This window comes from Microcebus murinus, chromosome 2 (genome assembly GCF_040939455.1).
Source record: "Microcebus murinus isolate Inina chromosome 2, M.murinus_Inina_mat1.0, whole genome shotgun sequence".
Taxonomy (NCBI): domain Eukaryota; kingdom Metazoa; phylum Chordata; class Mammalia; order Primates; family Cheirogaleidae; genus Microcebus; species Microcebus murinus.
In genome coordinates, this window is record NC_134105.1 from 23,934,047 (window position 1) to 23,947,584 (window position 13,538).

The 13,538-nt window shown below is 47.8% G+C and overlaps 1 protein-coding gene across 3 annotated transcripts in view; it reads right to left on the minus strand.

Annotated features, from left to right (window-relative positions):
• Positions 1 to 13,538, minus strand: part of CSMD2 (CUB and Sushi multiple domains 2) — a 570,274-nt gene that overhangs the window by 289,049 nt on the left and 267,687 nt on the right. For all 3 annotated transcript variants that reach the window (XM_075996375.1, XM_075996373.1, XM_075996374.1), the window contains exon 6: positions 6,831 to 6,943. In XM_075996375.1, the coding sequence (XP_075852490.1) occupies positions 6,831 to 6,943 (113 nt within the window). The remainder of the gene's footprint in view (positions 1 to 6,830; positions 6,944 to 13,538) is intronic.

Genomic DNA, 13,538 nt, shown 5'->3' on the forward strand with positions numbered 1-13,538 from the left:
CTCGGAGATCTTCTGAATATGGTGGAAAAAATAACCATTGACTCAACTAAGGTTGTAAGAACTGCTTTGTTGGATGCCGCTGCTGTGACTTCTCAGATAACCACAGCAGAACCTGTAGCCACTGGAATTCCTGAGGCAGAGAAGGGCCAGGATGGTAGATAGGAGACGGTGTTGGGGGTAGCATGTTCTCATTCCTGCAGTAGTGCTTTGCCATTATTAGTGAGCCAGGCGCGGCTCTTCACTAATAACTTCAGTGAATTCAGCTGGAGAAAATGAGTAAAGGAAAGATATTTAAGGGACTCTCTGTAGCCACTGGTCATTGGTTTCAGTTGTCACCTATCCATGCAATGTTTTTTCTCTCTACCTGGAACATTCTTTCCTGTGCTTCTCTGCCTGGCTACCTTTTATTGGGTAGGTAGCCAGGGCCACCCATGGCTATCTCTACCTCTCTCAGGTAGAAGTTCATTGTCCTCCTCCAGACTTCACTCAGACCACGCTGAAACCCTTGTTACCCTGCAACACCACGTCCTATACTCCAGCTGCTGCCCCACGAGCTCGTAGGTCTACATCCTGTGACTGACACAGAGTCAGGCACACAGAAAGTTCCTAGTAACTATTTGATGACCGAGTGGATGAATGACTGTCATAAGAACGTGTGCTATAAGTCCATTTCCTGGCAAAAGGAGTGGGTGACACACGAACCCTGCTGAGGTGAGGAGGGCTGTATTTTGGGTTTGTGCATCGGTAACAGGCTCACTCTTGACTGAACCCAGCAGCTCGACTTGGTGGGTGCCTGGCCCTGGGCTCCTCAGCCGGGTAGCAACAACCCTACAATTTAGACAGAGCCTGCAGAGGCCTAGAACCTGGGAACGAGGCTGAGAAGAGTTTGGCAGCTCAGCAGGCCAATGAGAACAGGACAAAGAGTCAGAGTGTGGACCACAGGATGCCTGAGGCGCTTCCATTTTGGCCTGAGAATGCAGGTAAGTCACAAGCAAGGGTCCAACATGTTCATGTGTAAAACAGATGCCTCACCTGTAACTATAAAACGCCTCAAGCATCTCAGTAAATGCAAAGTGTTTTCAAATGAGTAAGTTTATTTTGCAGACAAACTCAGTGCAGGACTTCTAGAAGGCAGAGGAGCCAGTGGCTTTCACCATGGATTATCTTCCATCTCTCGGTTACCAGGCCTGGCTTGACAAGAAAGGCAGTGAGAGGAACAGCGGGGCTAGGCTGGGATGTGGCTGTCGGGAGGGACAGGTACCAGAGGGACAGGTACCAGAAGATGATCACGAGGTCTGAGTGGGAGGCAAAGGGCAGGTGTCTGAGGAGGAGCCAGAGGTTCCAGCTCTTTCTCTCTCACTGTACGTGTTTTACCGTAAACAGTGAGTCTAGGTGGTTGGTGGGGTATGCCGGTTGAGGATTCCATTTCCCGAGCACCCACCACGTGCCATGTATTTTACCAGGGTCTCCTTCTATTTCCAACAGCCCCGTGGGGTTAATAACTGTCCCTGTCTCCAGATGGGGCAATAATAGTGCAGGTGCTGTCCTCCCCGCCAGGGAAGTCCCCTCCAGGTGGGATTATCGGCCATTGGGTGCATTAAAAAAGGCTCTCCCCACCATCATTCTTTGTAGATTTGAAAAAAAAACAACAAAAAACCCAGGAAAGCAATTAACACCCTGAGAAGGACTGGAAACATTCCCCACCTGGAGGCAGAAGGACAGATTACACCACCTTGATGGGCTTCCCAGAACTGAAAGGAACCTTAAGGATCTTTTAAAGTCCTGTGGTTGCCAAACACTTTAGCTACAGGAACTTACCATTTTAACAAACTCGTAAGTAAATACCCACTACACAAAATACTGTAGATCAAAGAGAAACTTCTCTGGCTGAAGTGGGAGTGGATACCTGGAGTCCCACCTGCTCAGCCTCTATCAAACCAGCTGCTGGTAGACCCCTTGGCCTCCAGGGAACCCACTTTGAAAATCATTCTTTCATCCCCATCCTCTCATGTTATATACATGGGGAAGGGAATGGTGCCCCAGAGCTTTCTACACTGAGCTATAGATCCACAGAAAAACTCCTGATACTCAAACACTACTGCAGAATCAATGTGTCCCAAGCAAAATTCATCCCCCATCTGTCTCTTCCCTAGATCACCTTGGCTAATAGCATTGTATTTTTTTACCCACTTAAGTTGGAAACCTAAGATTCATCCCTGACTCTTTCATGCCCCCCGCCCCCCCCTAAGTCTAACTAGTCATGAGTCTGACTTGGTTTACCAGTGATTACCTCTTTGGTCTGTCTCTTCCTGTCCATCTCCACTCCTGCTTAAACTTTGGGCCCTGTCATCTAACTCCCCAAGACTCTTAACCGTCCTCCCAATTTTGATTCTAAAGCAAAGATCTTCCCAAAATGAAAATGTGACCCTGTCTCTCCTCTTGTTGAAAACTTGGTATCATCTCTTATCTGTGACCCATGGGATTAAGCCCAGGTTTACCAAGGCTTTTAACAACTGGACCCTTCCTCACCCTCCGGCCTCAGGACCCACTGCCCCTCTAGCTTGCAGGCTTGCCTTGAAGTTGGCAGACTTTTTCTGCAAACGGCCTGGAAGTAAGTAAATTAGGCCCATGGGCCACCAGTCTCATTCATTTGTAACTGATCAACTCTGCCCTGGTGGCACTAAAGCAGCCACACAGTGTCAATGAATGAGCATAGCTGAGTCCCAATAAACCTCTATTTATAGACACTGGAATTTGAATTTCATACAATTTTCATGTGTCATAAAATGTCATTCTTCTTTCTGTCTTTTTCGTCAACTGTTTAGAAATGTCAAAACCCATCCTTTGCTAGAGGGCAGTACCAAAACAGGTGGATGGCTGGATTTGGCCCGCGACCCCTGCTTTAGACACGTGGTAAATTTGTGGTTCCTTAGATTTAGCAGTTTCACATTTTCTTGCCTTTGCTCTACCTAGAACGCTTCTTCCTATTGTCAGCTGGCATATTTTTGAGATCCACATTTAAGTCACTGCCTCTCTTTTTTTTTTTTTGGTTTTCCTTAAGTCCCTCCAGCAAAACTGGAGGGACTTAATTGCCCTTTTATCTCCAGCCCTGGAACTCTTAATCAGGCCTTAATTATAGCTCTTATCATGCTGCACAGAGTTATAGATTAATGTCCATGCCTCTCTTTAACCTGTTCTCCTTGAGAGCAGAGATGGGCCTACTGGTGTTCATCTTCCTATGCTGTCACATAGCGATGTCACACTGAAAATGCTTATTAAATGGAACACAAGTGTCCACCTTCCAACAGCCTGTTCCAGCAGAGCTTGACTAGATCTCAGATCTTCTGATACCCTGGGGTATTAGTTAAAATCGTGTCTGGCCACGAACACCCCTAAACTCTGATTGGACTGAAACGAGAATGGAATTTGCTATGTTATAAGTTATCTTTTATTTTAAGTTTACTTTTTGTTTCCCTGGGAAAAAATACCTGTCAATATAATTAGGGATTGGTAATCATTAGCTCTGGAGTGCCATTAGTCACTTGAGACTCTAATGCCATAAAGCTGAGGGTGGGAGGAACTGATCCCATGGTGGGGATTCTTCCCTGGCCCTTCCCAGTCTATTTCTCAAACTCCTCTGCCCTGCTCTGGGCCCTGGGAGACTGACCGCTGTGGATGGCTAGAGAGCAAGAGAGCCCGGTGGCAATGCCAGTCAGCACCCCAGGGCACAGAGCAGGACAGAGCAGGGCCTCTGTTCCCTTGCTCCTGGCTTCCTGTTGGGTTTGTAGATGGGAGGTGCAGCAGAGGGCAGGGAGGGAGGTGACAGGCTACTGATTCCATGGCCCCCTCCTCCTGCATTGGCTACTGGAGCCTGTGGCCACCTCTTCCTGCCCTGGCAATAGATGCGCTGGCTCCTCCTCCTGCACTGTGGGTTGGCAACACCTCTCAGGCCTGCCAAGAGGCCCCTCTTTCACGGCCCTAGTTCTTCCCTGGCCCCTTCGGGGTGGCAAAGGCCATCCCACTGTTTAGTCCTGGGGACCTCCCCATCCCTGTTGCAGCACACCTTCTGCCTCCTGCTGAACCCTTTACTGAAATCTGTCTCCGTCACTGTTGTGGACTGTATTTGCAACAGCAAAACCTAGAGTGGTCTTTAGTGGTTCCAAAGTTTTCATTCCTTTAGAGTAGTGGTTCTCAACAGGGCTGCTTTTGCACATGAGGGACATTTGGTGATGTCTGCAGACTTTTTTGGTTGTTGTGACTGTGTGTGTATAGGGGGGAGTGCTACTGGCTACTGGCCCCTGTATTCCCGTCCTCCTGTACTGCATCTAGCAGTGGGTAGAGGACAAGGACACTGCTGTAATCATTCTACCATGCATGGAACAGTCCCCCACAACAGAATTATCCAGACTGACTATTATGTCAATAGTGCTGATGTTGGGAAACCTTACTTTATGTAGTTACCAACTGAGTTACTAAATAAGCACTGCATATCCTTGCACTATGCACTCCTGGTCTGGAAAACTCTAGAAAAAGTAGGTCTCAGAGGAGGATCATTTACTAACACAATCACAGCAATTATACATGCCAGACCCAGAGGTTAACACTGTTGGGGTTCAAATTCTGACTCTAACACACCATGAATGAGACATTGAGCCAGCTATGGACCCTTTCGGTGGCTGCCTTTCCTCATCTATAAAATGGGACTAATAACAGAACCTATTATATATAAGTGCTGTTAGGATAGAATGAAGTAAAAAAATGCCAAGTGCCTAAAACCTCTTAAAGCCCTCCTTAAACACGGACACACACTAATATGCAAAACTCCGCTCTGCGCTGTGCTAAGGGGGCTGAGAGAGGAGGAGACAGGAGGATTTGTTTTTAAGACATTGGCAACTAAAATGGTGTTTTTCAGATCATGCGATGTTTCCTGCTACACACTTGTGCAATTAATCTAGAGGTTGCAATTAGCATTAAAACATGGAAAAGAAATTTTCAGGGTACATCACACTTAGTAAGGGTAAATGCCACTTGGTGACATTTTCCTTTTAGTTCTGTAGATGCATGTGTGTACTGGGTTGTGATTAATGTTTTTTCTACGGTGGGGTGAGATTAGCAAAACAAAGTTGAAAAGCTACTGGTTAAATAGGAAAGGGAAGACACCCAAAGCACTGTAAGAAGAGGCCCTGTGATTTTGCAGAACTCACAGAAGCCTGTGTATGAGTATGAGCTTAACCACTCAGAGGCTGTGTGATCTTGGGCTAGTTATAGAATCTCTCTGAGTCTCAGCTTCCTCAGCTGAAGAAAATGGGAATAAAAACACATACATAAAAAACACATACATATCATTGCATGACGGGGAGGGGGGCCTGGTGCACCATAGGTGTGCAACCCATGTGTGATCTGGAGACTGCCCCTTTGGGGTTCTTGTTGCCCATGCCTGGCATCAAACCATAACCAATTACAATGACACAACTTAACATATTAGAAACACCTAGCACTTATTTAACCAGATACAATGATAACATCCGTCTCTGCTTTTCTATCCTGGAAACCACAGTAGAAAGGTTCGGATAGTGGTTCCATTCACACAGAGGTGCAGCCTCGGGAGAGGAAAAATATCTCCAGGAAAGCTGTCAGGGTGAGGCTTTGTTAAACTAGTCAGACCAAGTTGGTTTCTTATTTACCTTTTAAATATTTCATATGTGTCCTGCTACCAGGGCTAAGTAAACGAGGCCGTTCATAAAAGTTTCCAATTTTGAAGGCGATGCTTCTGCTTCCAGGTTCTAGCCAGAAAGCTTGGCCCTGGGGCCTCGTGGAGAGGGCTCTGCTCTGCCCTGAGCCACTTCCAGGGGCGGCTAGCAGACGCTTGGCCTCCGAGGACCAGGGCTTCATACTGGGACTTATATTTAGTGTGTAATATAAGGTTGCTGTTGAATCTATTAAAACCAACATCCACTTGGGAGTGGTAATAGTTACAGACTTGATGAGCACGTTATGAGGCCAACCCTTGGTGTTTATCTCTATAAATTTTGAGTACTTCAAATAAACTCAGTGTTGAAAAGGAATGTTCCATCTGCTGGAATTTTGATCTCCTCCGGTTACAGAGAGCGCTCCCTTCTGGGTTGACCCATTCCTTTTTATAGGTGGCTCTTGGGGTTAGGAAATTCTTCATTACTGCAGCAGAAATCTGCTTACCTGCAATTTCCACCTGCCATTCCTGGTCTGATCTCTCGCCACTAGACAGCTCTTCGCAGATTTGAGCATCAAAGCTACCATGCTCCCTAAAGTGATTTTGCCTGTGTTTGTAATATACTCGTGTTCTAGATGAAATGAAAGAGAGTGGCAACGTGGGCTGCTCTCCCGCCTTGCACAGAGCCAGCCTAAAGCCGGTGGTTGAGAGGGTGGGCTCTGTGCTCAAAGGGTGAGGTTCAGACGGCCTTGGGAAACTGGCTTAATTTCTCTGAGCCTCAGCTTCCCTGTGCACAAAATGGGTTGCTGACAGTGTTTTCCTCACAGGGTAATGATGAGGACTTAATGAAGTACTACTTGTCAATGGCTAGCACCATGCCTGGGTCTCGGCGGCCACTGAATGCGTATTAGGATGAGCGTGGCCTCAGAGGGGCAGCTCAGGCTACACAGCTCCATAAATGTCACTCCCTGGGGCGGGTACAGAGACGCACAGTGGCAGGTTTCCGGTCTGCAGGTAGGAGCAGACACCAGAGGCAAGGAGGCCCTGAAGCCACACTGGACCCAGTCTGGGGATGGACGAGTCCTCCAGGTGCTGTCTCCACCACCCGCCCAGGGAGCACGACAGTCCCGGTCCCGCCTACCTTGGTACTGGGCGCTGAAGCCACGCTGCCGGTGGTTGCCGTCTGACGTGAAGTGCAGCCGCAGCCAGTTCTTGCTGCTGATGACGGGGGCTGGGAGGCTGGCTCCGGTGAACCTGTGGGGACAGGAAGCAGGCGGGGTCAGGGACCAGAGCTGGGCGGAACAGGGACGTGGGCATCCTGGAATTGCCCCACTTCCCTTTCACGCTAGGGCCTCAGCCATGCCCAGAGCAGGAAGGGTGGCTGTGTCGCCCCAGGCCATCGGTAGCATGGGGCTGAGCGGCTTGAGATGGGTCCTCCAGGGCTTCATCCCACTGCAGGGTTCCCTGAGATGCTGAGACACGGGGCTGACCCTTGCGGCCAGCAGGGCAGGGTAAGCACCTCCTGCTTCCATCTCCGAAGCATTCCACCCTTTTTCTTTTGTCTAGGACTTCGCCTTTTCTACCTGGAATATACCCACCCTAACCCTTTCTCCTGCACCACCCATGTCACCTGAGACAATGCTGGGAAGGCCCTCAAATGTCACATTCCCGGGAAAGCCCTTCTTACTCTCCTTGGCTTCAAAGCCAACAGATCTGGATTCAGATCCAGCCTTCACCTGTGTGACCTTGGGCTTGTTACTTAACCTTTTTAAGAATGACAAAAATACCAGCCCTAAGAGTTTGTGAGAGTAAATGAGAACCCTTGTGGGCAGAGAACCTAGCTCAGTACTGGGCACATATCGGGCCCAATAAATAGAATTTTCCTTTCCCTTTCTCTGTGATGCTACAGCATTTTATTCAAATGGTAATTCCTTTATCTAGGTGTGTGTCTCCCTAAGATAACTCCTCAAGGGGGACAATGTAGCCTCGTGGTGAAGAAGTTCAGGCTCTGGAGGGATCAGCTGTGTAATCTTAGGAAAATTTCCCAAACCCTCAGTGACCTTATCTATAAAATAGGGATAATAGACCCTGGCCTCAAAGGGTTGCAAGGATTAAATGAGATAATACACAGAAAGACCTTAGCACGGACCCTGGCCACAGCAAGCTCTCAGTAATGGCAACTGCTATTTTCTTCTTCATCTTGGTTCCCAGAACCTAACACAATACTTGGTACAAAGTAGGCATGTCAGGGTCCCAGCAGAAAATAAGTGGCACAGTCATATGAGAATAATCCCGAGAATTCAAGGAATGACTCTTTACAAAGGTGAAGGCAAACTCTGGGAAGACCATCAGGGAAGGGTAGTATCCTGGGGCTGGTAACTGGAGGACTTATTGTCACTCTCCATCCTGGAGTGGGGAGAAGAGGGAGTAGTTATCCCTAAATAGAGGGATACTTGGAAAATCCACCCTACAGGACCCAGATCTTCAGTGGGGCTGTGACCAGTTTGTGAAAATACCACCAGGAGGGAGCAAGGAATGAATACCCAGAACTCCCTCTCCTCCTTCCCCTCCCGTTGATGCTCCTGTTGATCTAGCCCAATTGGAAGCCAGAAGGCAAGGGAGCAGAAGGATGCAGCCCACAGGTAAGCCTCCCCAGGCATGGAGCAGGGAGGAGAGGGCACGGGAGGGGGACTGGAGGGCAGACAGAAGCGCTCCGGCACAGTGGGTCTTCATAAATATGCATTAGACAAAAGAACCAACCAAATAGCTTCACACCCCGCAAAACCGACTTCTTACTATAATGAAAATGCTGACACACACCAAACTTCAGGAATATAACCCATATTGCTATGGTAAGAACTATTATAGAAACCAATTACTGTATTTCACCAGATCCCATTTAAAATAGTTTATTACAGACTGAGTCATTTAAGTTTTCTAAGGAGTCACAAACGTATTGTGGGTTATTTTTTTTCTCCAGGCCAAATTCAATTCTATCTCAATGACAAATCTTGGAGGCTATTTACATAAGGGACACTGAAATAGGGAGAACTTACCTGAATAATTCAGAACCAAAGCCTCCTTATTTCTAAATGGAATGAAGAGGAGAGGGTGCTGAGGTCTCCCGAGCAGGATGAGATTAACGATCCCGATTATATCCAGAAGTCAGGGAGACTTCCCCAGCGGAGACCAGGGTAGGACTGACTGCTTTAACCTCTGCTTGCACGGCCTGGAGAAGCCCTAGGGGACATCTCCCACCTCCCATTTCTCCCACACCTTTCCCCACTCCCAGGAATCCCAGTAACTGTTCATTTCCAGGGCTGAAACGCTCCGGGCCCTGTACTGCCCATGCATCTTTACTCCGTTCTGCCCCTGCCTCCCTGGGCATAAATGTTGAGCATTTGAGAGTTTGCTTGGCATCTATCAAAGAACTGGGGGCTTTCATGGCAGGATCATCACTTCGAACTTTGCCACTGAGACGGTGTCAGGCCTTGCTCAAAACCCTCCATGCAAAGGGGCAAACTACCCAGACGTGCAACCCCGCGGACGGGTCTCCAAAGCATTACGCCGCGTGGTCACAGGGTGGATACGGCGAGCACGCACTGTGTGGCTCCACTCCTATGAGGCTCTGGGCAAGGCCAGTCTTTAGTGAGAGAAAGCAGGTCAGGGTTTGCGGGAGCTGGGGGTGAGCGCAAAGGTTGGAGCCTGGCTGGCTGCGAAAGCACACAGGGCACCCTCGGGGGTGGTGGAGACGTTGTACAGTTTGAATGAGGTGTTGATTATATGGGATGCACAATGTGTCAAAGCTCCAAAGAACTGTACATTTCAAATGGGTAATTTTATTTTGTGTAAATTATGCCATAATAGAGCTAATTAAAAACAAATCAAAACAACACAAACCTTGGCTCCTATCCTCAGACTAAAAGACCTTACTGAGGCTTTAACAAAGAGTGTGCGCCTTCACCTCTCCTGCCTCTTTCCCTCCTCACTCTTTAATCCTTGTGCTCCAGCGACATGGGGCTCCTTGCTGTTCGAAACCAGCCAGGCCCGGTCCCGCCTCTGGGCCTTTGCACTTGACATTCCCTCTGCCTGCTACGCTGGCTCTGCTCTCAGACCTCCACCTGGCTCAGCCTCTCACTGAGCCTTTGATCAGATGTCACCGTCTCAGGGAAGCCTTCCTGGTGTCACTCCTGCCTGTTTTTTTGCCCCAAGAGTGCACACACACACACATACACATGTACTCACACACACACACTGTTCTCCAGCCAAACAGAAGAGCTTGCGTGTACTGGAATGCATGCTGCTCTGTTGTGGGCCTCTGCCTTTGCACTGGCTCTCTTTATGCCCTTTCCCATTGCACCACCTAGCTGCACAGAGAGGTAAAGGAACTTGCTCATAGTCACACAGCTATTAAGGGAGATTCAAACCCAGGCCATCCCTTTCAGAGCCTATGTGCTCAGCCACTGCATTGTACTAACATACACATGCAAGGATGAAGGCAGGTAGTGGGACAGTCTAGGCTGAGTTCTATTCTGTTCCTGTTCTGCCCCTCTCCCCTCCCCCCAGGATTCTCTTTAATTTTGCTCCCTCTTAGAACCATAATTAAAGGAGAGAAACACAAAGAGAGATTCTCCCCTTCAAACCTTTCTGTCCACATTAACTTCACTATGGGGGGCCTGGGGAATTCCAAGTTCGCCCAGGAAATTGCTATTGCAGTGCAACATAAAATGTATTTAAGCAATTACACTCAATTTTTTTTTCTTTTTGGTAAATTGACTTCTGTTAAATGGGGCTTCATTAATGGAATCTGGCTTGGGGAGAATAAAGTAAAAAATCACTCCCTTTAATGCATGTAGTTGATTATAGAAAAAAATGCCTTTGAGTTCCTCTGCAGAAAGCTCTGAGCTCTTCTCATAGTAATAGGAGAGCTCGGAGCAGGCTTGGTGGACACTATTTCTTCTTAAGAAGCTTCTCATGCACTCATGTTAGGGTTGTTGGTTTAAATCCCAGCATTCTGAAAACTGACATCTTCAGGAGAGCATTCATTCACGTACTCACCAAGCACATACTGCGTACGAGGCACTGTGCTTGCCAATGGAGGCCACTCCCACTGTGCTTCCCTAGATACAGGATGTCCCTGCAAAGCCTGTAATCTCTAAGATTCAGCTGCAATGTCTCCTTCTCTGTGCAGCCTCCACTCCTTCTCCTTCAGTAGTTTCTGGCTTCTGTGTTCCCAGGACACCTCCTGTGGGCATTATCTATTAACTATGCTCTGTGTACAGCCAGGCTCTGATTCAGGGATGAAGCATGTCTGCATCCCAGTACCAAGCATGAGCCATCCCTCCATCCCCAAGGCTGGCTTAGGAGAATGTGAAATCTAGGAGGTGTTTACCACGTTATCCCTACTCCCAAGCCCTCTTTCCTTCCCACCTGCCGTCTGCTTGCCTCCCAGAAGGATGGAGAGGACACCATGATGCAACCAGGGAAACCCTCTGGAAGGGTCTTGGGCAGTGGTGGCCAAATGGCCCCAAGGCCCTTTTGGAGGCTGATTTCTGCTTCCCCCAAACTAAGCTACCTCTCATCCCTTATTGACTCAGCCTTGACATCCAACTTCATCACAAATGCTTTCTGTAATCAATTTTCCTTTAGCCAAATTCCTAAGACTCTTGCTATGTCAAGATAAATCCTTTTCCCAGACAACCCCATGATGTTATACATTTTCTAGGAACTGGGTGAATGCTGGGGACGAATGCAAGTCGAGCCACTGGTCTCCTAGTCTCCAGCCTTATCTTTGACAAGAGCCCCCTGGGTTCCCAAGGCTTGCTTTCCCAGCAGTGCCACCCCTCCCCCCCAGTTGTGCAGGCAGCTCCGAGAGGCCTGAGCCAACTCCTGGCCACCTACTGTGTGTTTGGGGTTGGTCACTATGATCTGAACAAACCAAAGCTCCCCCAAATCATGCCTGCTCCTTAGTGCACCTTCCCCTTTAATCCTTACCACCCTCCCAGGCAGCATCCTCAACCCCTCTCTTCTTGCTCCATGGCCAACTGGGGCACACTTGTGACCTTATCATTTTTCACTTGGACTACAGAGACAGCCTTCTGGTCTGTTCTCTGCCTCCATACCATCCTCTACACTCTGTGAGGAGATGGGATCAAGTCCCTGCCTTGCTGGAAAACTCAGGAGTAAAGGGTGAACCCGCTGGCTCCTGAATAAAGTCCAAACTTTATATTTTCTCTCTAATGAAACCTACTTTGAGCTCCAGCTACAGAGAGGGCTTGTCCATCCTGGAACAAGCAAGTACTTTTGTGTCTCCATGCCTTTGCATATGCTGTTCCCTCTGCCCAGAATGCCCTTTCATGCTGCCACACCTGACTACTTGGGGAAGCACTGATCCTATAGACCTGACCAAGTGTTTCCTTTCTCTACCTCTCCATGCTCTCTGTCCCCTTGTATCCCCTTTGCCCCACAGGTAAGCCCCTGCCATTGTCTTGGGCATACCAAACTAGAATCATCTTTTGATTTGACCATCTCTCCAACTAGGAGGCCAGCTCCATGAGAGCTTGGATAGAATCTCCCTTGTCTCAGAATCTCCGGCAACACAGCAAAGTGCCTGGCACACAGAGCTAATCAATCCCATAGAACAGGGGCTGGTAAACTATGGCTTGCTGCCTGTTTTTGTAAATAAAGTTTTACCAGATCACAACTATGCCCATTCATTCACTTACACATTGTCTCTGGCTGCTTCCAAGCTACAACAGCAGAGTTGAGGAGTCATGCCAGAGCCTATAGTTTGCAAAGCCAAAAATATTTATTTTCTGTCTCTTTACAGAAAAAAGTTTGCTGACCCTTATCACAGAAGCTTCATAGATTATGTAGTTGGCTGGTAAATTAAAATTTAATTTCTAAGTAGGGAATTGTAAAAGGACATCTACACAGCTTAAACATTGGATTATAATGTAAAATACTTAAATGCACATTTATTTGTCAATCAGTTTAATGCAGGACCAAGGCCTTTCCTTTGACCATGGGTTTGTTTCTCACATTGCCTGTCTTGTATAAACCATAGCTGTAATGCATCATTCACCATTTCCAATTTTGCTACCGTTCATCCAGCCAACAAGTATTTATCGAGCACCTATTATGTGCCAGGCATTGTGCTAGGCACTAGGGTGCTCCATCCCATGCCCCCATCCCCACGTCACTTACCCAGTGGGGTGCAGGTGTCTCGCTCACTCACACCTAATATTTAGCAAGCAATTCTTTTTAGAGACTCTCCTTCATGGACTCATTCCAAAGCATTCAATTTAGTTTCCATAGATGCAACTGTATTTCCTATCACACTCATATTTCATCAGTTTATGTGATGTTTAATTTAAATCACATAATTACAATAACAAGTATGACTGGCACTGAGAGAGTTGACAACAAAGCCAACTGAATCTCAGAGAGTGCAAGACTCAGCTGCTGGGAGCAGGGGTGCACAGGCACTGAGGCTGGGGATGGGGATGGCAGGCGGCCAGGTGGCGGCAGGTGCTCAGGGTGCCATGGGCACCAGTCAGGAAGGTCTACTGAGGCCATAGGAGTGCCAGGTAATCAGGGAGCTGCTTTGGTCGGGATGGGTTAAGAATGCATTTATTATATATGCTTTATGAGTGAATAAATAAATGAATAAACAGCAGTCGCTTGCTTCCAATAGTGGGGTATCTAATTATATTCCCACTGCTCTCAGGAGAGTGGGAACAAACTAATCTTAGATTTGAGAAGAACTTCAGAGGTCTTCAAGGTGTAAATCCTAGCTATGTATGAATCCCAACCACAGCACTCTCGACAAATGGGCAGTTTTCAAAAT